The following is a 24,991-nucleotide window of genomic DNA, read 5'->3' as shown; positions in this document are numbered from 1 at the left end:
GGACGTCCGCCCGCGAGAGGGAGGGGGGAGGCTGGGAGACCGCGCCCGCCCTGCGCGGGCCGCGGCGGGGGGGACGGGCGCGCCCGGCCCGGCCGCCGCCTCCGCCCGTTGCTTTGCGGCGAGCGACGCTGGCGGCAGAAGGGCCCGGCTGCAGCTCCCTCCCGCCAAGCAGGAATTAAACCCGGCCTCGCTTAAGCGCCGTAACGCCCCGGGCAAGAAGGGAGCGGCCGGTGCTCGGCCGAACGGCGGCGTTCGCCAGCGAACGGCTGCGCCGACGCGTTTCGGCAGTGCGTAACCGGGGTTAGGGCAGATGCCCTAGCGCTTGTTGCCGCAGCGCCTTCACGCGGCACAGGGTGACCTGGAACAGACCAGGCCTGCAGAGAAGGGGCCTCGCGGGGCTCCTGCCTTCGGGAGCAGGGACGGGGGGGGGGCGCCCGGGCCCGTCGCGTCTTCGTGCCGCCTCGTGCTCGCACCCGCGGTGCCGCTGGGCGGCCGCTTGGCCCGAGCGCGGTAAGGGGCAGCAGCTATAAAACTTGGTATGACCAAAAATCCTGAGAAGCGGCTTAGTTACATTCTAACGTTTTAATGTTTTGTTACTTTTCTCCCTCTGTAGAAGAGGTACTAAGGGAAGTGAAGTACGTGCCCTCAGAAATCCCCCGGCTGTTCAGAGAGGATCCGCGCTGCCTGCAGGTTACGGCCTCTTCCACCACGGCGGCAGCAGCAGCAGCAGCTGTGTGCACGAGGAAGCAGCCCAGGAATCACTTTGAAAACAAATACGCCGAAGCGCTCAATTGGGAAAGATTAAATATGAAAAGACAGTTTTGGCGACCTACTCCCTTATTACTTTTAGAAAAAAGAAAACAGCATCACAGCATTTTACCTCAGAATGATTTTTCCCCTAGCTAGGTAAATTAGGGTGCTCTCAAATAAAAGATAAATCAGCATGACCTCAACATTTGTCCTAATGCCTTCAAGAAGCACAATTATTCATGACATTAGCAACAGCTACGGGGAACAGTTACCTTCTTGATCCCTTTGCAGCAATTGCAAAACAATACCGCAAGACAGGTTGTATAAAAGAAAGCAAGTCTAGGTAACTGATTCACAGAGAATAGAAAACTGATTGATTTGTGAAAAAACTTTTAAATCTGATTGTGTTAAAGGACTTAAAAGGAGATCGTTATCTCTTCTAAAGAGATTTTTTTAAAATCTCTTTGTAAAGTCTTTACATTCTTAATTAGCCAATGACATACATTCTGAGAAGAAAGCTGACACACACATGTATTGCACTAATACTTTTATAAAGACCACGTGCCAATTTAAGCAATTGAGAAAAGGAAAAAAGTTTGTTGTGTGTATGAGGCAAATACACCTTTATGCTCTTTTGTGGAAAACCCACTTTATGGGGGCATTTTTTTTCAGTGGTTTACTGTTTGACAATAACCCCAGCTAACTCAGACTATCATATTTCTATTTGAAATTCTTCTCCAAATACTGCAGTTTCTGATATCCCATATCATTTTGTTCAGAAACACCATTTCACTAGAACAGGAGCAGATGCATGCTTACTGTCAAAGAATTACTGACAGGGGCCATTTGCACTTAAGGCTGTTACAGGCGTAACCTACTGACTTCTCTTGAAGGTTGTCATTGACTATACTAGATGAACAAAACAATGACCCCATACATGGTCAGTCTGCAACTCAGTCTGCAAACACAGATTCCATTCTAAAGGTGTTCAAGGCCCTTTGATTTCAAGCAGATATAAGCATACAAGTTAAATGCTTTCCTGACAAGAACAAAATTATATACAAACTTGACTATTGGCATATGCAAACCCAAGGCATTCAGTTCATCCTCTAACTGTTCATTAAACTTCAAAAATGCAAAATTCGCTGCATTTAATTTCACTAATTCTATCTTTTAGATAGCATGTCAGTTCACACCAGGTTAAGAACTTTTTCTTATTTGTTGTATGTGCACATAAGAAAATATGCTAACTTTATTATGATGTATGTGTACAAATATAGTTGCTATAAGATTGCTCATCCATTATTTTGAAATAACTCAGCAGTTTTACAATCCGAAAGTTGGTACATCTGACTTACTGAAGAAAATTTTTATTTATTTATTTTATTAAAAAATAGTCCAAGTAAATTGAACATTAAAAAGATTTTTTTGATGTATCCCAGATATCTACAGAGGTCAGTGTACTGGACTGAGGGCATCATAGAGCCTCTGTGCAGCCAGTTCCACCATTTCCCGAAGGGATTCGTCATCTTCACTTCCTGGCTCGCATTCAACCGTCTGAGGAGGAGAAAAAAAAAAAAAGTATGTTAGAACAACTGGCACTTTGTATTCCTTAAAGGAAAAAAAAAAAGTGAGAAATGCTAATAAGGGGAAAGCAAAATAGATAATCTGTGAGTAGCATTAAACATTTCTACAGTTGTCATACAAATTAAAAGGAAAGTTATCATGAACTTTCAGCTGCACCATAGGTTTTTAGACAGTCCACCAACATGTAGAAGAATTAAGTAAAGACTTACAGAAGTCTTGCTGAGAAACAAGAAAATTAATACTGAATTTTATGTTTGATTAATTACTTGTTTCAAAAATACTAGGTAAAACACATTACATTTGATTCAAAACAAAATATATCAAATAAAAACACAAAGTTCAGTCCTTGGAGATTTCATTTTATCTGTGAATTCATCTACATTATATTATGTATAATATTATAAAATGTGTGGATTCATCACAGAGATGCAGGCACCTGCATTCAGGCAGTCTCCACAGTGATGTTCCCACACCTATAGGATAATATTTACTTCAGAATAAAACACAACAGAAGTAATTCTTTTATCATTAAAGCAATTAAAAATGTCTTCATAGAGAAAATAAAGATGGACACCCTAAATGCAAGTTCACTGACATTCAAACCAATCTAAAAAGCTCTATCTAAAAAGCAAAAGGCAGCAATTACATAATAATATTATTCTTGACCCTGTGTACTTTCTAAGCTCAAAGACAGTATCTTCTCTATTTCAGTATTAACTTGTTACTGTTCTGACCAAGTAGCTTCTTGCAACCAGGAAGATTTTGAAAAGAATACGTTTGAAATAGTTAGTAAACATGCATTTACATAATGTTTTCAGTGCTGTTTATGCATTGTTAAACACAACCTAGTGTACATACACATACAGACATCTGTGTTAAAAAATACATTAACTGTAAAAGCACTGTGTTAAGAGTTAACACTTGGAAAAAACACTCACACATCCCCACCATCTAGTCAGATCTGTACTAGACATTTTTTCATTTTATAGCTATGTAAGTTTTATAAGATATATATGAATGCATACAGAAGGACAGATCCTTCTAAGAAAGCCAATGGTATCCTGGGCTGCACTAGGAAGAGCATTGCCAGCAGGATGAGGGAGACGATCCTTCCTCTCTGCTCAGCCCTGGAGGGCTGGGTCCAGTTCTGGGTTCCCCAGTTCAAGAGAGATGCGGACATACTGCAGTGAGCCCAGCGAAGGGCTGTTAAGATCATTAAAGAACTGGAGCATCTGTCACATGAGGAAAGGCTGAGAGAGCCGGGACTCTTCAGCCTGGAAAGAGAAGTCTCAGGGGGGACTCAACAACGTGTATAAATATCTGAAGGGAGGGCATAAAGAAAATGGAGCCAGACACTTCTCAGGATGAGAGGCAACCGGCACAAACTGAAACACAGGCATTTCCATTTGTATACAAGGAAAAGCTTTTTTATGGTGAGGGAGCATGGGAACAGGTTGTCCAGAGGGGTTGTGGAGTCTCCAATCTTGAAGGTATTCAAAACCCAAGTGGACACAGTCTTGAGCAACTTGCTCTAAATGACCCTGCTGGAGCAAGGAGGTTGGACTAGATGATCTCCAGAGGTCCCTTCCAACCTCACCCACTGTGTCATTCTTTTTCAAATTTGGTTTACAATGGCACAAGCTTGCCATTGCCAACACAGTATGTAAAATAAGCATTACTAATACACACTGTTGTGGCTGAGCTGACTTTAGGGTTTCTGCCACTGAGGAAACCTTCAAAAAAATGGGGTATATCATAAGTTAGATGAAAATGAAACTCAATATTTTGATTAAGAAGTACATATTTTTTTCCCAGTCTTCTATTACTTTTCTGTCTATTGCAAGACCTTTCTTCATTGGTCCTGTATTTTTTCTGTACTGTGTATACCTTTAAATGTAGCTTTTTTTTATTATAAAACTGAAAAAAGGATGACACATTAATGTCTTTCCTCCTGTGTGATAGTTCTGTTATTAAGCCCAGAACCTATATATTTTAAGAGCACTAAAAGAATTACAGTCTGTGGCTTAGTTCAGTTTTTCCTTCACTATCCTATCTTTATTCATTTTAATACAAATACAGACCTGCTGAAAAGAAAAATACCGTTTTTCTTTCAAAATGAGAATGACAGAAGAAAAAACACGCCCAAAACCAAGAAATCTCTCTCTAGCTAATATTTATATAACCAAAACTCAGCAAATTCAATTTGCAGGTTGGATCAGTATTTCTCTAAGAAAGACTGGGTACTGATCAACGGATGAGAATGCCAATGACATTAATGGGATGAGAGTAGGTTTAAACTGCTTTGATACCAAGTATAAAAGCATTTCCTTAGTATATAAGTACACGATATTCTAGGCAGCACTGTTTATTAAACTAGGGACACATCTTTGCTCAAAATAATGTAGATAAACCAAAGTGCTTTGCTGTACATACCCGAGTGTCCAGTGAAATGTTTGCAGTCTTTCCATCTACTGTGACACATAGGACAGAGCCATCTTTTGAACTTACACAGTCTTCCCCAAACATGTCCCTAAAACAAAGACCTGTAAGTATAAAACATGGCCAAACAGCAATCTTCTGTTTTTATTTCTATGAATCTTAGGCTTCCAAAGGCATTTTGTCAGTACAGCATCTCCTTTCAGATACTATTATTTAACCCGCTCAAATTTAATTAACAAATACTGATCTATTTTTTTCTTTTTTTAATGAAAGCAGGTGTCATGTAACAGTAAGGATTTTACTGAAATAAATCTTATCATAAATAAAGGGAAGGATCCCTTTGACTTCAAAAGACATAAGAGTTCTGCCTAAATAATAGAACATACACCAGAACAAGTTTTAAAACAGACATGATTCAAATTATGGTATTTTCATAAGCAATCATAGCATGGTTTTGGAAGACAAACAGTTCACAGCTCTGTTTCTGGCCTCTGGATTCAAAATTTTAATGACAATGGGAATATTTTACTTACCCCTTAATTTCTGGCCTTCACAGAATTTAGACTGATGTCAATTTGTATAGAGTATTTTAAATAACTACATCTTTAAACTGTATTGTGCTAAAATTGCCATATTTATCTGATTAACAGCTACTGATCATTTTTATTTAGAGAAATATAAGTCAACTTACTGAAGCATGATCTCCATCCTCTTGCTATACACATCCATATCTACTTTTTTGGAAATTTTATGTACCACAGCTGAAAAAAAATCATTTTATTTTCAGACTTTGACTGGGGGGAAGATTAGTTAATTGATACAGTCTGGTTCCTAACTGATTTCTATGAAAAATAATCTAAAGCTATGTAAGATATATGTATAAAATGTTTAAACAAGAAGTCTACACATTTCAAATTTATGTTCCTTTTACTTACCACATTCTAAAATAGAAAACTTAAGTTTAATTCTCACTTATTTCTCTTTTTTATTGTTTATGCTTATTACTTCTCATATTTATTTTACTTAAAAGTGAAAATAATCTGTTTTCATTATTTGTTTATATTCCCTCCACTTTCTCTTGTTTATAGGATAATACTGCATCATGGAGGCTGGGAGCATGCAGAGAATACATAAAGTAAAACTGGACAACAAATGTGAATAGCAGTAATAGGCACAGATATTCCTGGAATGTGTTTCAGAGCATTATAGAGATTAAATTAAAACAATGATGCTCTTTTTAGACTTGGTTTAGAAATCAATAGATAGTTTAAATTTAAAACAAGTAATTTTCTTTTAAATATTTGATCTTTAATGGCTTTAGAAGTCTATAGGAAGAGCTAGTCATGAAAATCACTACCTTTTCCGATTAAAATTATCCTGATGACAGATCTGCAACTGAAGTACTATTTTAAAATAAGACTTTTTAAAACCTAGTTTTCAAGATTTCTAAGTCAGCTGAAGAGTTCAGACTGAACTGAACACAATGGTAGTAAGAATTTCTTAGCAATTCTTTGAAGAACTTCATGATTGCAAGAGACTGAGCAAGTACATCTTAAAAATTTAACATCCCTTAGAGAAGATGCAGAAGATGCAGTAGAGAATCTACTAAACAAAACAACTTTATACTGGGCACAGAGTAAGAGCAGGCATATGCTCAACTGAGCAACAACTAACTTAAGATATTTAAATTCAATCACTCATGATCCCATGAACATACTCTGAAACATATAAGTGCAATAGCTACTTTGAATGTGTTTTTTATCCCAAATGGGGGGGGGGGGGAGAGAGTAAGAAGAAGCTGGAGATTTAGTTGACAGAATTACCACCATGAAACAACATGAGAAATAATGCAAAAAGGCATATAAAAATAGAGAAATTAACTGATGGGGGGGGAAAGCTAGATATTGGCACTAGAAACTTGTACAGATAAAGTGGGAATTGCCAAAAGTCAAGCCAAGTCAGATATAATAATAATAATAATAAATCAGCAAAAAAATGTAAAAGTTTTTCCAGCCACATAAATATAAGAAACGAGGAGGTCAAAATACCACCCACAAATGAAATGTATATTTTGGTTTACTTTCAGCAGAGAACATGAGGGCAAGGCTAGAAGGATTGATAAGAATATGTATATTGAAAATGGTCACAACCAAGATAAGAAAATTACACTTGGATTTGCTTAGATGAGGGAAATGGATAACCTTTATCCCAAAACAGTGAAAGAACTGCTGTGTGCAAATGTAACTTAGGAGCAAGAATTTTTAAACAAATTTGTTGAGTCAAGTGTGGGACTAAGCAACTAAGAAACAGTAATTGCTATTTTACACATAAGTATATATATAAAAATAATAATAATAAAGAGACACAAGGAGTAACCCAGGGAAAATAAACACCTGTTTGTCCATATAGTTCTAACACCTTCCACGTTTGTTTGGAATGAAAACTTTATTATATACGGAATATGGAAGTGGAATAAAAAGCCACATGGATTCACAGGAGAGATCAAGCTAAACTCCTCATTATCAGTCTTTTTTAGCAACTTAAAATGATCAGTTATTTTAAGGAAACGTTGTAGACCTAGCCTACTGGCCTTCAGTAGAGGATCTGATACCTAAAATTTTTCATGTCGTTCTGTAAGATGAGAAGGTGTGGATTAGTACAGAATTTAAAGACCAGAACTAGCTAAAAGGAAGCTGATCACAGACTGGGTTAACAGGGAATTCAAGGGCTGAAGGGACGATATGTATGGCACAGGACCTGAAACCGTTTTGCAGGCTTCTGGGTTCAGGTGCACAGCTTGGCTGTGCCCTGGGTTCAGGTCAGAAGGGCTCCATCACCTCCACGCCAGTGCTCCAGTTTCCACACACAGAAAAACCAGGCACCAGGGTCAGAAGGGAGCCACAGCCTGTGCCAGTGGGGCCCTGGCGAGGGTCGGAGAGCATGGCTGCCTGGCAATACAGATGCAGCCCATGAGTTTAAATTAGATTAATCCCAAGGTCACATCTTAAATGTTGCCCTTTTGCCAGAAAAATAAATGGCATGATTACTTTTATATGACTCCTTGGGAACAGAATTTTGCGTTTGGCTTGCCTGACTACATCCAAATTGAAGACAAATAATGCTCTAAGGTGTATACCCAACTGCCACTGATTTCACTAGATAAGCAAGGGTAAATGAAGGCAGAATTTAATAAGATCTTTAGTAAGTGAAATAATTATGGATATTCCTAGCACAGATGCAGGTAGTGGTGAAAAAGTGATTTAAAACCCTACAAAATAGAACTTTTTTTTTTTGATAAATGGATTATCATTAAATTATCTGCAGTACTGCACTGCCAAGCTGCCAACATTTATCTTCAGTGTCACAGAAGAGATGCCAACCCAATATTCAATACTTCTTCTGGATTCTAAGCACAGTAAAATATATACTCAAAACCAAAGCAGTGGAACAAATAATAATATAAACTATCATCACTAGTAATCCCAATAAAATTGCTGTGATACTTGGACAGCAATGCCAAAACCAGTATCTGATAATGCTGTCAGTACCCAGTAACACTCCTTGTTCACAGGGTCTGCCTAAGTGAAACTGTGAAATTAGTCACTTTTTCCAGCATTACCTACTACTTTCTGTCATACAGTCGCAGGAATACCACGCATGAACAGTAATCATAACTTTCAAATGAGACACTAAACTGTTTAGATGAGGTACCATGAATTCATTACCTAAGTTAAATATTACTCCCTTTAGATTTTTGTATGTAAACTATTTCACGTATTTTATAATAAGGTTGTATTTTCTACAGTCAGCCATAAGTTGCCATATAAGAAAAAGTTAGTGTGTTATAAATAACAAAAATCAAGTTGCAGTCCTGTTTTTAAGTAGCAAATCCTATGCAAATCTTACTCACTAAGAAGTTTTGTAAAACAAGGAAACACAAAAACACGAAATCTATTGCAATATCTCCTTTAAGCTCTGTATCAAAAATTAAGAAGAAATGCCTCAGTTAAATAAACGTAACACTTAACTTATTACCTTTTTGTATTTTGGGATTTGATTGAACTTCCAGTATCACTGTTGTCACGGTGTCTGCATACATATCATTAGCAGGATTTGCCACCCACTGGAAGATAAAAAGTTCGGAATTTGGGCCCATAATTTGGGAATAATGCCACCGAAAACCAGCATAACATGCATGGAATTCTTTTCATTTTTTTTCTTCCGAATTCTAACTTCAAATGACTGTCATACATTTTACACTAAGTAATTTTTAAGCTACTTATAACTTGGTATATTCCTGTAACTTCTCATAAAAAATTCAAGTTGTTAAATGTTTCTGAACACATTTAAGAAATAATTACTAACTACTACAACTATTTAGATGGTGGGGGAAAGGGAGGGGAGGAGGAGAAGGAAGGAACATTTTGACATAATTTCCAATTACTATTTGCCAAAGAAAAATCAGCATTGAATCTATCAATTAATTTGACTTGCTGCAGGAAAGGAACTGGCAGAGGTTATCCTCAAATATCAGCATCAAGATGCTCAAAACATGACTGCGACTACAGTGAGGAATTCATACATCAGTGAAACAACATGCATCAATACAAGATGATAGCTCAAGAGAAAATTTGTTATAGCTTTCATTCTACTCATTATCCAACATATAAGTATTTAATAATTCCAACATGTAACTTGCCATGAACCTATAAAATGCTATTTTTCAGAAACTGGAGAGCAGAACAGTCCCCCCCCACCAAAAAAACCCACCTACCTCAAGCACTACCATGCCTGGTTCCTGGATCACAGTAATATTTTTGAAAACCTTCAAGGCTGGTTTTTGTTGGATTTCTACTTCTTCTACATCACCTTAAGAAGCAGCAACAAACAGTTAGCAACAGCAAAATTATACTGAAAACGAGAGTACCTTATTTGCATGAGAAAACAGCTCATTTTAAGGAAGCAGGCGGTTGTTTGTTATTATCATGACTACTCACAGCAGCTCACAAGCCATTTCTAAGACTGAAGTGCATACTCTCTTCCCTTACTTGATATTACTACTTTCTTTGTTTAGGTTTGTTTGGTTTTTTTAATATGTTGACCATTTTACTTGTTTTGGATTCTCATGGTTTGATAGCTTAGGGTGCTCAGTTAAGTGTACCAGTGGAAAAGAAAACAAACATGAAATTTAGTGCTCCATTCGCAGAATTAAGCGGCTCCGCCATTACCCCTAGAGGATAACCCAATGTTTACTTTACATAAGCACAGAACATAAAACAAAAGCATTTGCATGCCAGGTAGCATTCAGGCTATGAGACCTGAGCACCAGCCAAATATTGTTGTTCTATTCACTAGTGATGTGAATTAGATTCTGACATTAAAGAAGGAAAGAAAAAAAAAAATCCTGAGCTTTAAATCTGGGAAGGGATCCTGCAAAGTGTACATGCCTTTAATGAACCAGGACAGGAGTTGCTCCTATTCTGTAAGAAAGCTAGACAGAGACACTGGGGATCACCCTAGTGGCAGATTTAAATGACTTTTGTCTCAGAAAACAAAAAAACCCCAAAAACAGGAAGGCTAGATTCTTGCCCCTTGGGTAGTCACAGAAGAGGCTGCCTGTCACAGAGGAGGACAGAGCTTTTGCCTTTGTTAGCTGGATGGAACTACTTATTTTATTTTGGGGCTGGAGATAAAAGATAAATTAATAACTTTTGCATCAGACTGGCAGTAGCACTCACTTTTGGGGCTGAGACTCTGCATTTCCATATGCTCATGATTTTATATTACAACCACAGCAGCATCCCACAAAAAAGGATGAGTCACACTCATGAACTCGATCTGGCAGAAGCTGCATAAGCTATTAAAAGTTGCAAAATATGAAACAAATTACGGTACTTCGGTTACTGGCAAAGCAAAGCAGTGTCCACTCAAAAGTCCCCTGAAGACTGCGAGTTGCTTTAAAAGTTAATTGCTATAAGTCATGAACATTTCTTCCCAAATACACACCAGTAAGTTTTTGTAGCTGATAATAAAGCAGATTGAAAGGGCCCGTATATGGAATGGCTTGTGTCTGTGTTACAGTGCTCATCGCCAAGTCTGTGTAATCTGAAAAGAATTTTAAAAAGTATTAAGAATTATTCCTTTAAACTTACTTCCCCCCCTCCCCCCCCCCCGAAAAGGAATTGTCACTACAGAGAAATAATGGCACAAATACATTTAAGACGGAGGGTTGAAAAGGACAGTTTTTAAGGGCGGGGGAGGGTCTACTGTCTTTTGTAAGACAAATAATTTGTGGTTAAGACACCCACAAGAGCTTGTATTTTATCATAAGCATTAGAGACAAACAATGAACTAGAACAGAATTTCTTTCTCCCAGACTCTTCTCACCTTACCATCCCATTTAATTGTTCAGTTTCCTGTATTCTGAGAATACATCATTTTGTATAATAAATAATAAATAGCATAAGAGCAATATATATTTTCACTGTACTGCATCTTTTTACAGTAAAAACTACTGACATTTTAGAAACTGGCAGGACAATTGGTCAAGGCCCTCTTCTGTTCTCACTGGCATGTTTTATACGAAGGATTTTTAAGTAACCAGAAGGCGAATGCAATTTTGCTCCTTTTCTTTTAGAGGAAAAAATAGAAAACATTTTAAACTTCAGCAAACAATGAATTGAATGTCTTGTCTCTCACTCCAACAGTTGACAACTTTAGGCAAAATTGTACCAAAATAAAACTAAGAGGTTCACTAATTACTTGTCAAATAAAATTACAGAACCCCCTCATCTGGAATTGTTTAATGACAAAAGAAGGATACAATAAATTTCAATTACCTACTGAGCATATTACTATCTTTACTTACTGGAGAGGTCACAAGGAGAAAGGATATGATAGTTAAAATTTCTTTTAACCAGGATTCCAGAAATTCTCTGTCCTTGCTCTGGCTTCTTATCTGCTAAAGATCCCATCACCTGAAAATAAAAACATATATAGTGCAACAAGGCTATCTGAAGTTTTGATACCTTGAAGTTCAGTATGGAGATGAAATACAGGCTCCGTTGAAAATACAAACACAATAAAGAGATTACTCTGAAAATAAAGGAAACACAGAGTAACCCTGAACAGAAAGCATTTTGAGATGCAGCACACGCAAAAAGACTGGAAGAGTTAACATGTAAAAAGCCAATGAAGTTTTTGCACCAATGGCTGCCACAGAAAGCATATGTGCAGACTACATTTTACACACAATTTGGGAAGAAATTCCACTCTAATCCTGCTTTTCATACCTCTAGGAAAGACCTGAAATTTTTTCACCTTGAGGGTAATGACACACAGGAGCAGGTTGCCCAGACAGGTTGTGGAGTCTTCATCCTTGGAGACATTCAAAACTGGAGTGTGCAAGGCCCTGAGCAACCCGCTCTAGTTGGCCCTGCTCTGAGCAGAAACTAGATGCCATCTCAAGGTCCCCTCTAACAGAAATTGTTCTATGATTCTATATTATTGTAGAAGCTGAACAGATGAACTACAGATTTCTCTGTGGATTTTATTTTAAAGGGAGAGTAAATATACAATTAGAGCAAGTATATTACTACAGTAATGTAGTACTATTTCATCAACCTTTTCAGAAACACAATGGCTAAACTAAAGTTCTAATTCAGATTGAACCAATAAATAGTTTCAAATCAAAATCCATAATATACAGCTCATAAACAGAAAACATCTGAATCCAATATGAAACCAGTTAAAAAGAGAGACTTGGAAGAAAACATATAGTCTTTATCACAGAGAAAAATACTGTGGCACAGACAACGAAGTGTTAAATTTATACCTTAGCAAGTTTTTCTCCTCTGAAGTTCAATGTCACGGCTTCAGTATTCCTAGGATTATGAACTTCTATATGAACTTCATCATTATCCTCATATTCTCGTATCAATGCTGCTTTCAACCTGGCCATTTCATTCTGCTCTCCATGAACTAAAATCTATAGGAAAGATGGTTTCCCTGTTAATGTAACGTACCCTCTTTCAAAACAGAGTTGTCAACACATTATCCAAGAAAACTGCCTTCCTGTACCTCATCTTTTATAAAAACATATATTTCATGAGGTCACAACATATGAAACATTAGCTCAACTATACTATATGCAGTTCTGTTTGCTTTTAAATCCTATGCAATATTCAAAGACCTAGATAGATGTATTATATAGATTTCAATTCACTTATAATGCATGAACAAATTGTTATATTATGAAATGAAAATATAAATTTAAGTTCTACTATAAAAATCACAGTTAGCCTTAAGTTTTTGTTTGCATGTAGATATATCTGTCTATATAAAAAAACCTAAATGCATAATTCAGAAAGTACATTCATTAAGCCCACAAGTTTCTTTATCAAATTAAATCCTCTTTTCTTCTGCTACAATTTGCTTGCACACTGATTCTCCTCCAATCCCACTAAGTTTCAAATCCTAGTCCTCATTTTCAAATTCTGGTCCTTTACTGCTCCCAGACATCCTTTACTCATCCCCAGATATCGCACATGCAGACAGCAATGAGAGCAAGTTCATCTTTACTTTGCTAAGGCAACATCATGAAAAGAGTTACAACCTCCACCTGTTACTTTTCAAAGCATAGGGAAGCTGCCTCCTGCTAGACACCAATACCTGCCTTGACAACTCAAGGCTGTGAACTGGTTTCATGAATGCCACCCTTGAGAAATGAGTAGCATGTATACTAACCACATGTGGAGGTTTCAGGGCCCGAATAAACTCACTAGTTTGTTGATAATCTGTGTGAGCAGAGAAAGAAATGTAGTCTACAGACATCTTCAGTGGGAGTTTTTGCCCTGACATAGTTGTGATTTCTTCAGGTTCAGACATGATGTGCTAGAAGAAAAAGCACTTTAAGTAAAAAGATTTAAAAGCCTCTTACAGATGTAATACAACTAATGCTTTACATTAAAAAGAAAAAAAAAGAAATACTATTAAGAGCCAAGTAATGAAAACAAAACAAAACAAAAATAAATAAATCAAAACACGCACCCATGAATGAAAACAAACACACAACACACACCATTTCATCTTTTGCATCCCCAGCAGATTTGGCATTTCATTCTTCTTCCACATACACCTCTCTACAAGTTGCATTGAAATTGTAACAAGTGTGTGATTTGTGACTCTAAAGGCAAAAACTGGATGTTGTGGTTGCCCTTAGCTGTGGAAAGGTGTAAAGAAGGTTTTCGTTCTCTACAACCTGACAGTGGCACAACACATGCAAGGCAGTCTGATCCCTGACATGTCAGCAGTGTTAAATTTAATACCGACCCCTTTAGAATTAGGGTCAGGATTCCCCACCCAAAGAGTTAGATAATGGCAGGAGTATAAAGATGAATAAAAATATCAATCACTTTCTTGAGACAAGATAACTGCTCCTAGGAAAGATCATTCTGCATACCATTACTGGAAATAGTTATATGCAAGGGCTTTTTTTTGTATATATTTCATTTAGCATTGGCCAAATACATTGAGTACATAACTCTGCCTACCTGACAACAATATTCTTGTCTAGCAAGCTCAAACCAAGGCACTTGCTACTGGCCAATTCTTTTTAATGCAACACGCACACGACTTTGTATTAAAGAACACTGTGGTGCATTAGCAACTCACCTTAGCAAGTGTTCCTTCAACACAGTACCCTGCAATAATTACTCCGTTTCTCTTGTCTGTGCACCAGCTCTCAAACAACTCTCTAGACAAGCCACTCTGCATCATACCCGGCGAAGCCATCACAACACTTGGGCCGATATCATCAAAGTGATCCATACTCTAAGGTGACAAACGGTAAGAATATCAGTTATGACAGCTCACTTAAATGAAGGACAGCCTAGTCACACCGTTGAACAGGATATAAGCATAGCCCTACATTCACAGCTTATACCCCATCCTCATAAAAACAGCCCTTTCTAGGAAAGCTCCTCCTACTTATGCCCATAAGGGGCAGTCCATAAGTATAAGGATCTACAGTGGAAGCACTGTTGGGGCATAAGCTTTCCTCAACCAGCCCTCTAAATAGTGGCATAACAGATATAAAGCTGTAATTAATCTATCTGAACTATTAGGATAATAGAAATTCAAAATATTCAGACAAATAAGAGCTATTCTATCATTCTTTCTCTGTTGCAAAACAACCTTTCTCAAGCTTACCTTCAGATTACTAATATGCTTGAAAACAAACGGATTGTTGATGTTTATTTGCTTGCGGATTTTGTCGTTCATGGCATTGACATATGTCTGATAAACTGCCATGCATTTCTTTGCCAAAGAGGACGCATAGTATATAGGAATATCATGGAGTTCAGGATGATTCTGCCAGTATTCATCTAAAAACAAAACAAAACAAAAAAGATATAATAAATACAGCATTATCTCCAAAATGTCAGTATTTTTTGTACAATAAAATTCAGCAATTTTTCTATCATTCTTATTACAGAAAATCAAAACCACAGACTTTTTACCTGCCCTACCGAAGAAGAAAAGACAAATGCCAACTGAAAAGGCATACAGCTCTAATTAGAAGAAAAAACGAGATGAACCTCAGATGTTTTTGGCAGGTCAGACCAAACAATCACCAATTTCAACCACAAGGTATAAGTATGCATGCTACTACACAGTAATAAATCTACATTTATTACAATAAAGTTTTATAACACCATTGCAAGCAGGCTTAAATGTCTTTGTCAAATATTAATTATATAGTCTACAGCTAGGAACATCTGTACGTAGATATGTTAGTGAGAATTCGCTATATCAAAGTTCTGTAAAATAAATCTGCAGAGTTTAAGGCACAAAGCTTGGCTTCCTGTATATCACAGTTACATTTTACAAGCTTAGCTGAACCAAAATAGGAGAAAAGCCCCCACTAGCCACAACTTATTTTGCCACTGGTGACAGCAGCTATGTCCTTTATTAAACACAAAGAAGTGGTCTGAATGCAGCTATACAAATGTTACTTATTCCTTGCCCCACATGGATACAGCTCTGCCAGCACAAAGCACATTTATATTATGTATTTGGGGAACAATCATCAAAAGAGAGCGTTATGTTCTTGTGGCTATATTTGTACATTTATATGATACGGCTTTGATCTGCAGATAAAGCTTTTCAGAACGTATCAGAGAAGCTCGCTGTCATGAGTATTCTAATAAGCTCAAATATAAGATGAAAAACACCAATGAAAGGTAAGCAGTGGCAGGACTTAAAATAACATTAAAAGATCACACCCGTCATAATAATTTTCTGTATCATAATACAGTATTTTATTTTTTGTTGGATGCTTATGGAAGGAAGAAAAACAAGCACAGAAGCCTGCAGGGTTCAGTTGTGTAGGCATATGATGCAATTGCATTTTCTAACTAATTAAACATCTAATTATGTGTCTAGCTGTAGCAGACGTATTTTCAAGCCTATCTTTATGAAGTCAGTTAAATATCTACGCATAGGGAAAAAAGATTGATGAATTACAAACTAATGGTTACATGAAATTTAAAATGCTCAGTTTTTAACATCCTCTATCAAAAACAAACTTGATCAATGCCAATAAGATGTAAATAATCCTACTATACAATACTGAGTACTACCCCACATCTAGGTCCAAACTTATTAACATTTGAATAGATCAATAACACATTTTCAAAACAAACACCTGTTTTTGATGTTGATCTAAACTGAAATGGAAAATGCAAAGAATTTTAGGTATTTTAGGTAACATTTTAGATTCAACACCCCTTAAAGTAAGCATTTTGAGATAGTTACTTTTAGATCACACTAATATTTGCATGAGAAAAAAGACAAGTCAAAAATCAAGCAAATAGTACAAATAAGATGTGCCAAGAGGAAGAACAAAAGCCAGGAAATAATTTATTTAAAAACTGTTTTCTCTGAAGTACCTTGTAATAATTATTTATACTTTTTATGTGAAGATGGCTTGTTACAATCATTATAATTTTTTCCCCATTTGCCCCCTTCTTAACAAAGCCTAATTTGCTTTCCCCTTATCATGTTTACTTCAGAAATACCAGAAGTGTTTGTTAAGGTCTTCTCAACTTTCCCTAAAAAGATTTCTTCATACAGGTTTGTAAATTAAATGAAAAAGCTACTGAAACTTTTGAATAAAACATGCCTTTTTCTAGCAAAACAGTTTAAAAAAAAATTCATATTTTAATAACTTACTTTTCAGTCTGTAGTAACACTCCCTATTTGCTGAAATTCTTATTCAACAAGATTCAGAAGTCAAGCATGTATTACCCTGCAAATTAAAAACCATCCCCTTCCCTTTCTAGGTCTCTTCTATCTCACAAAGCAGAGCTGCCTTTCTTATATGGGCACTTTGAAAAGATTGTGTGTTTTGTTTTTTGTTTAAATATCTGGACAAACAATATTACATATTCTCAGGTAATTAACATGCTGGAAAAATTGGTAAAGGATTGTTTAAAAATTATTATACCTAAAGACTGCTCATGAAAACATTCTCATTTAACTTTACATACCTTTTATAAGAGGAACTGGGAAGATACATACCTAAAATTAAAAGCAGTTCTTGAGCTCGACCTAGGGCAAACACAGGAATAAGACCTCTACCTCCTCTATTTACAATGTCATGAACGGTATTACAGAATCTTGCCTCTCGCTCTTCCCTTTTTTCATGAATGTGAGTACCATAGGTGGATTCCTATGCATAGAGAAAACTAGTATTAAAAGTAGTGACACAGAGACCAATTCCTAATTTTCTCCTCTGAATTTGGTGAGAAAACGCAGACCAACATATTGTTACCACCATAGAGAAACCTAATTTCCATCCCACAGTTAAGGGCACCTGCTTGTATGCCGTTACCTTGTACACATGAAGCTTTCAGGGTTACAAAATCGGGGGGGGGGGGGGGGGGGGGAACGGACAGACAACCCTCGAAATTCTATAACCACCTATACCAAGACATACAACCAACATTTCCCTCCCCACAAGCCACTTCCAACACTTTGGAGAGACAGACCCTGCCAGCAAAAAGGGTAGAATTATTACTTTTGATTTTTTTTCTTTTTTTTAAAAAGAGCTTTCAATTTTAACACGCTTATTTTCCTAACTGGAAATGCTGCTGCTGCTTTGCTGAATGGGTTACCACTTTAACACAGATCACTCATGGTATGTGTACCATGGTTCAGAAACACCTAGTCTAAAGATAAAGGAATTACACAAAATATAATATTTTGAAGTGATTTAAAATGAAATAATTACCTACTACAGAAAGCACTTAGAAGAGCCATAATAAAGAAATAATTTTAAGCACTGCTCTAAAAGTTTCCATTACTTATTTCCAAATAAAACAATTTCTTTTAAAGTTTCCACTAAGCTCTTAATTTTCCAAACATGGCTTCAGTATAAAACAATTTCTCCCAGAAAACAAAAGAAAAAAATTTGGAATGGCTCTTACATCTTCACCCACGGCAAGTTTTCAACAAATATAGTTGGAAGTAGGTTAAGATCTGTTATAGAAAGGTATCTGGCTACACTGAACCTTGTACGCTACACCTAGTTAACACTAGTGGAAACCAGGTAAATGCCCAGTCTTGAAAAGGTTTGTGATGAAATTTCTCAAACCTCTAGACAAGTATTATAAATGACAATTAAGTTTTAAAAAATTTTTAATACAATGAAAAGAACTGTTAGAGTGAACACCCATGCTATCCAAGTGTTGGGATATGTAAAACAAGTTGCATATTACCATTAAACCGCCACTAGCTTTCTCATTGCGTTTTAGCTCTAATTAAAGTAATACTCCTATGCATACCTAATTACTGTTTTAAAGAAACAATTTTGTAAAACTTACAATTATAAGAATATCAGGTTTAATATTGGGAATCTCAGCTGCCATCAAATGCCTGTCTTCCTGTCTTGAGAAATCACCTGTATATAAAAGCTATGAGAGAGAGAAAGAAAAGCAGTTACTCTGATTACAGGTAATCAAGTCCACAGTCTTTAAAAAGGTGTTGTATAGGAATGATATTTTTCTTAGCAAAGATAACTTCGAAGAATTTATAATAAAAAGGTCAAGTGTACTTCAACTAAAGACTTTTCTGATGTGCTCAGCACTTACAATACTAGTTCATCAGTACCACTATACAGATATTTAAATCACAGTGAGTAAAGGGATTTCAAGCACTACCTTAATCACAACAAAACTAGATAAACAATTATTAAGGTTTTTGCAATTTTTCCTTCAGGATACAAAGGTGGCATTTTCAGCATTTTGCAGGTATACACTGGCCATTAAGAAGTAAAAATCAACATCAACAGAAAACACAACAGATACTATGCAGAAGTGCAAAGTAGGTAAGAGTTTGCATATCAGAATGCAAACATAATGAATAATCCAATAAAATTATTTTAAAAAATCCTTCTAAGATTTTCTGATATTTTCCCCCCCTCTCCCCCTGCCAAAAGCCTGTAATCTAGCAGATTTTCCAAACAGCATGATAATGTTCCCTTTATATCAGGAAAACCAGCAAATGCACTTGATTTTACTCCCATCAGTGATTTTTTTAATGGATTCTTAACTGCAGGGTGGAAGGCAGTTCTCTGAGCCCTAAATGATGGTTTCAGAACTGAAAATGTTTTACCCAACCCTTATTCCATTGACGAAACATGAACAAAACGTGTGGTGAGCAGCAGACGGTAAGCGGTCTACACGTAATTCACTATCTCATTCCTCATCTGCTTCACAGGAGGGCGAAGAAAATAATGGACATTAAAACCTAATCCTTTCGGGTTAGGCATAGTAATAGGGAAATTTCTTTCTCCATCAAGTCTTGATCAGCAAGAAAAGTAGTAAGATGCCTGTATTTTATTTTAATCATTGTAAATGCAGTTATATTCCTATGCTTTTTTACACTTACTAAATCTGGAATCTCAATCATTATATGCCATGGACAAAGTCCACTAGTCAGCAAGCCTCAGGACAACCATCTCTCTTCCCCTCTTCAAGGGTGTATGAAACATTTCCTTGGGTGGAGGGAAGAAATGCTGATTTTCCTACTAATGTATTGAACTCAATTCTTGAGATTTGTTTCAAATATCTGGCTTTGGCACAGCACTGTCTGTGATTATCTGATGACTTATTTCATTTCTCTGTGCCTAAAATTAGCAATAGTTCTATTTCTTTAGGTACTTTAGCATGAGGGTGTTATGAGAAAAATATAACTCACATACTTTGATGAAGGGCATTTAAGTACCCAGACAGGCAGACATGGTAAAGCAGAATTGGAAAAACAAGCACCTGTTTATATATTTTGCTAAAATGTAGCCTCAGTAAGGCTGCCTCAACTATCAGCTACCTCTGAGCAGACCAGCAAGAAAGACAAATATTAATCAATTCTGAGTCTGAGTCATAACTCACTTCCATAAAACCCAAACATGCCACCTGGTTCAATACACAGATGTTACTTATTCATTCTAATCAATCTCAAAATATATGCTCTCAGACAAGGCCTCCCTTCTGTTCGCCCAAGCCTGTTTGACACTTCCAATCACAGTGGCGGGCCTTAAAAGCTAGTAAGAAATAATTAGTGGCTATGTTAGAATTCAGGCCTGATTTCAACCATATACCAAAAAGAAAGTACCTTCACGCCAGCTATTTCAATCATAAACATGGCAGCTCCCAGGACATGGCCTGCATGGTAACACCAGAATTTGATTCCTGCCACCTCTTTCACTTCATGGAAGTTGATAGTTTCAATCTTGTCCATGCTTTCTTCCAGGTCCGTTTCTGTATATAGCATGTCATCCGCTGATATATTACTAGATATAAATGAAATGGCTAAATATCAGCTAATTTTACCAGCCTAGATTAGATAACCACTGGGGAAAAAAAAAAAGTTTCCAGGTATATTCTTCCCCACTGAGAATAAGACTCCCATTCAGAAATGTTAAGTCGTCCACATTAGAAGTCAGGCCCAGCGATTTTAATGCAGGTCCCCTAAGCAAAGTTAAAAGGTCTTTTGAACGGCCATACTACAATAGTCTTTAAAGTTCAGGATCTGCTCTGTATTTTTCTAACAAATACAAGCATTAATAGATTGCCAGGCCAGGATGGAGGTCTTTGGGGTGCATTTTTCAAGATGAGAAGTGTGATCAACAGCTGCTCTTACACATAGGTTATAACAGTGCCAACAAAGATGACGATCAAACAAAAAAAGGGGGGGAGGGGGGAAGGGACACTTTTTCTTTATTCCCATTGGCCCAGAACAAACAAGCTGAAAGAGCACCGTTTCAGGTTTCTGGCCCAAGCTGGAATCTGCTGAGTTCAGGTATGTTCAGGGCTGTTTCATTCATTTAGAAAAGATGTGCTCAAGGCACATAGCAGAAGGAAAAAAAAAAAAAGTAAGCAACAGAGCACTCTTTGTGCCCTTGCCTGCATTAACTTTAATTTGACCTTGTCCTAAAGAGTGAGTTGTACCTTTAGGGGCTTAAGATGGACTGCTTCTGTGAAGCTTAAGAAAAAATATAAATGGCAAGAAGTGTAAGAGCAGAAAAAGTGTGCTAAGAAAGGGGGGAGGGAAGGGTACATGATTAGATAAAAGGTCCATGAAGGGAAATGAAAATGAGAGGAAACAAAACAATTTCTTGAAATGAAAAAAAATATATGTCTTTAGAGACACAGTAAATCCATGAGATAGAAAGAGGTCTTGTTACTTCTAATCTTGTTCTAATCTTGCTACCTGCAGCAACATCCAGGTTCATCCAGCCACCTTCAGCTGCTTTGTCTTAAGCTAATTCTAGCAACAAGTAATAAATGCTAAAACTTGTTAGGCTGATAAATGATCATCTCAAGTAAGAGGCTGCATAAGGCCACTTTTGCTACAAACTTCTCTTCTATATAAACTGTGTGTATATACAAAGCACACCATATTTAGCATGAAGCACAGAAATACTTCACATTGACATTGTATTTCATAATACTAGTTAATTACTGTATGACTATCAGAGAGCAAACGCCTCCTGGAGAGAACAGAAACACAAAAGCCTTATTACTAAACTCACCTTACTAAGTGAAACACCTTTGAAGAAGGGATAATAAAAAGAAACTACATTTTTAAGCTGAGAATGGTCCTTTAGGATGTCTAACAAGCTCCACCCCAAATTGCCAATACATGGTACTGAATAGCTTTTCCTATTGGATATACAGAGGCAATTAATGCAGGAGTTAAAAAGACAACAAATGGGTCTACTTACCTGACTTTGACATAGTCTGAAAGAAGCCATCTGTAAATAGCTTTTGTGGCATGCGTCATGAATGTTCTTCCTTTGAAACTTGTTTTCTGCAAAAACCATGGTAAAGCCCCACAATGATCTAAATGGAAACTTAAAATAGACATACGAATCCAATTAATACATTAACATCACACAATACAGTGCCATATAATTCACCACTTTATTGAATTAACATAGTGCCATTAAAATCCAGAAACAGAGAATTTTCAACCTCATTGTTACCTATGCTGGTCTAGATCCTGTACATTAGTGACTAGAAATAAAACAAAGAAAAGGTAAGAGTAGTGCAGGAAATGGTCCATTAATTGCAAAGGTTTTACTCATACAGTCTCAGAATTACATTTTTTGCAATTTATATAAAAGCTGAGAGGGAGGAAAAATAAGGGAAACAAGGAACACAATAAATTTCTGAGAAGACAGAAGAAAGCTAACGAAGCTGATCTTAAGTTTGCAAGTTGGACACCATGGATTAAAACATGAACTACTAAAATGATTTTATTTGGTCTCACTTCTGACTTATTTTAATGAAGTACTTTTGAGATACAGGTGGAACACGCATATATCACCAAATCACGGTATTTTATAGAAAACTGGTTATGACTAGTTAAGGTATGTACAATTGACTGTCCTCTCAGCTGATAAGCCATATTTAAGCCTGATCCAAAACTTACCTAAGTCTATGAGAACCTTTTTCATTCATAGCCCAATAAAGCTAAAAATGCAACTAATACTTTTCAAAAGTTTTCAACAGTTTTATGTAGAAAACACATTTTAGAAGCTGTCATATGGCATTAAAACAGGCTAGGATATATGAAAGTCAGACGTCACAGTCAGCTCAGAGAGCTGTTAGTGTCTTAATAAAAAAAGGTGGAAACTACTGACCTAAATATTTTGCCATGCCATTAACATCTAGATAACAGCTACTTTCAACCTGTCTTTAATAAATCAGAGGTGAATACTGCTCAGAGCATCATAGTGCATTTGTTCTTCTTCTAGATGCCACTTACTGGCTAATTAGGAGAAGATCAATCTCAGCAGGATCGATCAAATCAATGTAAGGAAGAGCATCCATTCCTTCCAATCCAGGGTGGATTCCACAATCAAGCTGAAAAATGAAAGTTAAAGCTTCTAACAAAACGTATCAAAAAAAAAAAAAACCTCTTACATTTTGGTTTACAATATACTGACTAACAACCTTTAGTATCATATAGAAAAGTATATTTTCCTCAATCACTGCTTTTAGCATCAGATTTCACATTTAGGATGTCTGTCTAGATGACTTATCTCCATTGGGAAAACTGAATAATACCTTTTAAAAGGTATTTTCAGATCCCAGTCTTTATTTATAGTTTTGTACCTAAGCAAGCCTTCATTCACACTTCAACAATATGTGAGTATACAAGAACCAATATATATACAACACTTCAGTTACCACCTAAGAAAACAGCTGAAAAAGTGAAGAAGAACAAATATGTGTTTATCCATAACTTTAAGTAAAGATTAGGCTTAGGTTCCACCAAAACTGGATTTTAGAATCCACACTTAGACACGTCTTCTGTTTTAGAATCTGGATTTATTTTACATAAATGCACAAATACATTCATACAGTAATTACCATTATTTTTCTTCCTTTAAACTCCAGAATAATGCATGATCTTCCTACTTCTTGGCCAGCACCTCTGCAAAAAGAGGTCAAAGTCACCAAAATTAAAACAGCACATACCCTATGGATTGATCTGAACATTAAATGCCTTTATTGGGATTATTTTTCTGTGTACTTTTCAGCTCAGTTATTTAAAGTAACTGAACAGCTATATTTATTGCAATGCAAATGAGGTTCTATCCTACCCTGCAAGAAAAAGGATTCCAGTTTTAGAAAATGATTTTTGTCTCTTCTTGTTTCTGTTGTATGCTTGTACACTGGACTCCCAAAATACTTAGATGGAAGATAAATAGGAAGCTTATTTAAATAACAAATTCTCTTAGGCTAAACAAGCTTGAAGTAGCATCTTCAAGCTGTCCAGAAGACAACCGTTATGAAGCTACTAGGAAAGACCTTCAAATCGTACTAACATCTTTGAGAAAAAAATGCAAGTTAAAGTACTACTAAAACCACAGTGTTACCAAACTACATAAAAGCGACATATTTTTTTTCCCGTTAAGGAAAGCCTGTTGCCGGTATGGATTTGCATTTTTGCTCATACTACATTTCAAGACTGTATAAGGAGAAGACGCAGCTCTTCTAACATAAAGCCCTTCACAGGGGCGACCCCTGTCCCGGGAACTCCAGGCTCACCCGTCCCGGGAACAGACAGCGGCTAAAATTCGCGGGGGATGAAGGCAGCCACGGATCCGGCCACCTCGGTGCCCCTTTCCGCTCCCCTTGCCCGGGGCACCCCGCCGCGGGGTCCGTTGGCCTGGCAGAGCGCCGGCCGCCGCCTGCAGCCCCGCGGCGGCGGCCCCGAGCGCCCCGCACAGGCCGTGTCTCCGCTCCGCACCGCACCGCACCGCACCGCTCCGCACCGCCGGCTGCGGCCGGCTGCGGCCGGCTGCCGGGCCGCGGCGCCCCTCGGGCCCAGCCCCCCGCGGAGGCCGGAGCTCGGCCCCGCGCCCCGCAGCAGCCCCCCGCCCACCCCCGCCGGCGGCGGCAGGGCGCTCACAGCGGCCGGATAAGCAGCTGATCGCTCTCCTCCGCCGGGATCAGCGCCTCAGCCTTCCGCTTCGCCGACATGGCGGCGCGAAACGCGGCGGCGCCGGTCTAGTGTCCCTCGCCAGCACCCGTTCCCTTCTTCTTCTCCTCCTCCTCCTCCTCCTCCTCCTCCTCCTTCCCCCTGCGCGGCCGCACTTCCGCTTGGGGGGGCGGGCGCTTCCTCCCCCACCCCCGCCGCT

General features: G+C 37.6%; 1 protein-coding gene and 1 long non-coding RNA gene across 4 annotated transcripts; one reads left to right on the top strand and one right to left on the bottom strand.

The window, feature by feature from the left end:
• Positions 1–67: 67 nt before the first annotated feature.
• On the top strand, positions 68–947 carry LOC136991605 (uncharacterized). Its single transcript, XR_010883838.1, has 2 exons — positions 68–287; positions 614–947. It is a non-coding gene; the product is annotated as an uncharacterized lncRNA (long non-coding RNA).
• A 1,157-nt stretch (positions 948–2,104) lies between these two features.
• Positions 2,105–24,895, bottom strand: CPSF3 (cleavage and polyadenylation specific factor 3). 3 transcript variants are annotated; one of them, XM_013955068.2, is made up of 18 exons: positions 24,763–24,895; positions 23,718–23,781; positions 23,110–23,207; positions 22,064–22,192; positions 20,452–20,629; positions 18,663–18,752; positions 17,359–17,509; positions 14,986–15,161; positions 14,449–14,607; positions 13,522–13,668; positions 12,611–12,763; positions 11,645–11,753; positions 10,783–10,881; positions 9,551–9,645; positions 8,812–8,899; positions 5,468–5,537; positions 4,771–4,867; positions 2,105–2,307 (listed from the first exon to the last, which is right to left on the bottom strand). In XM_013955068.2, the coding sequence occupies exons 1-18, from the start codon at positions 24,831–24,833 to the stop codon at positions 2,206–2,208; spliced, it is 2,076 nt and encodes a 691-aa protein (XP_013810522.1). In that variant the 5' UTR covers positions 24,834–24,895; the 3' UTR covers positions 2,105–2,205. The 3 variants fall into 3 exon arrangements, with proteins under 3 accessions (XP_013810522.1, XP_067150378.1, XP_013810523.1); XM_067294277.1 differs by lacking the exon at positions 24,763–24,895 and adding an exon at positions 24,399–24,413; XM_013955069.2 differs by lacking the exons at positions 23,718–23,781; positions 24,763–24,895 and having other exon boundaries at positions 22,064–22,149; positions 23,110–23,188.
• Between the last annotated feature and the right edge of the window lie 96 nt (positions 24,896–24,991).

Source organism: Apteryx mantelli, chromosome 3 (assembly GCF_036417845.1).
Source record: "Apteryx mantelli isolate bAptMan1 chromosome 3, bAptMan1.hap1, whole genome shotgun sequence".
NCBI lineage: Eukaryota > Metazoa > Chordata > Aves > Apterygiformes > Apterygidae > Apteryx > Apteryx mantelli.
This window is presented reverse-complemented; position numbering and strand designations above follow the sequence as displayed.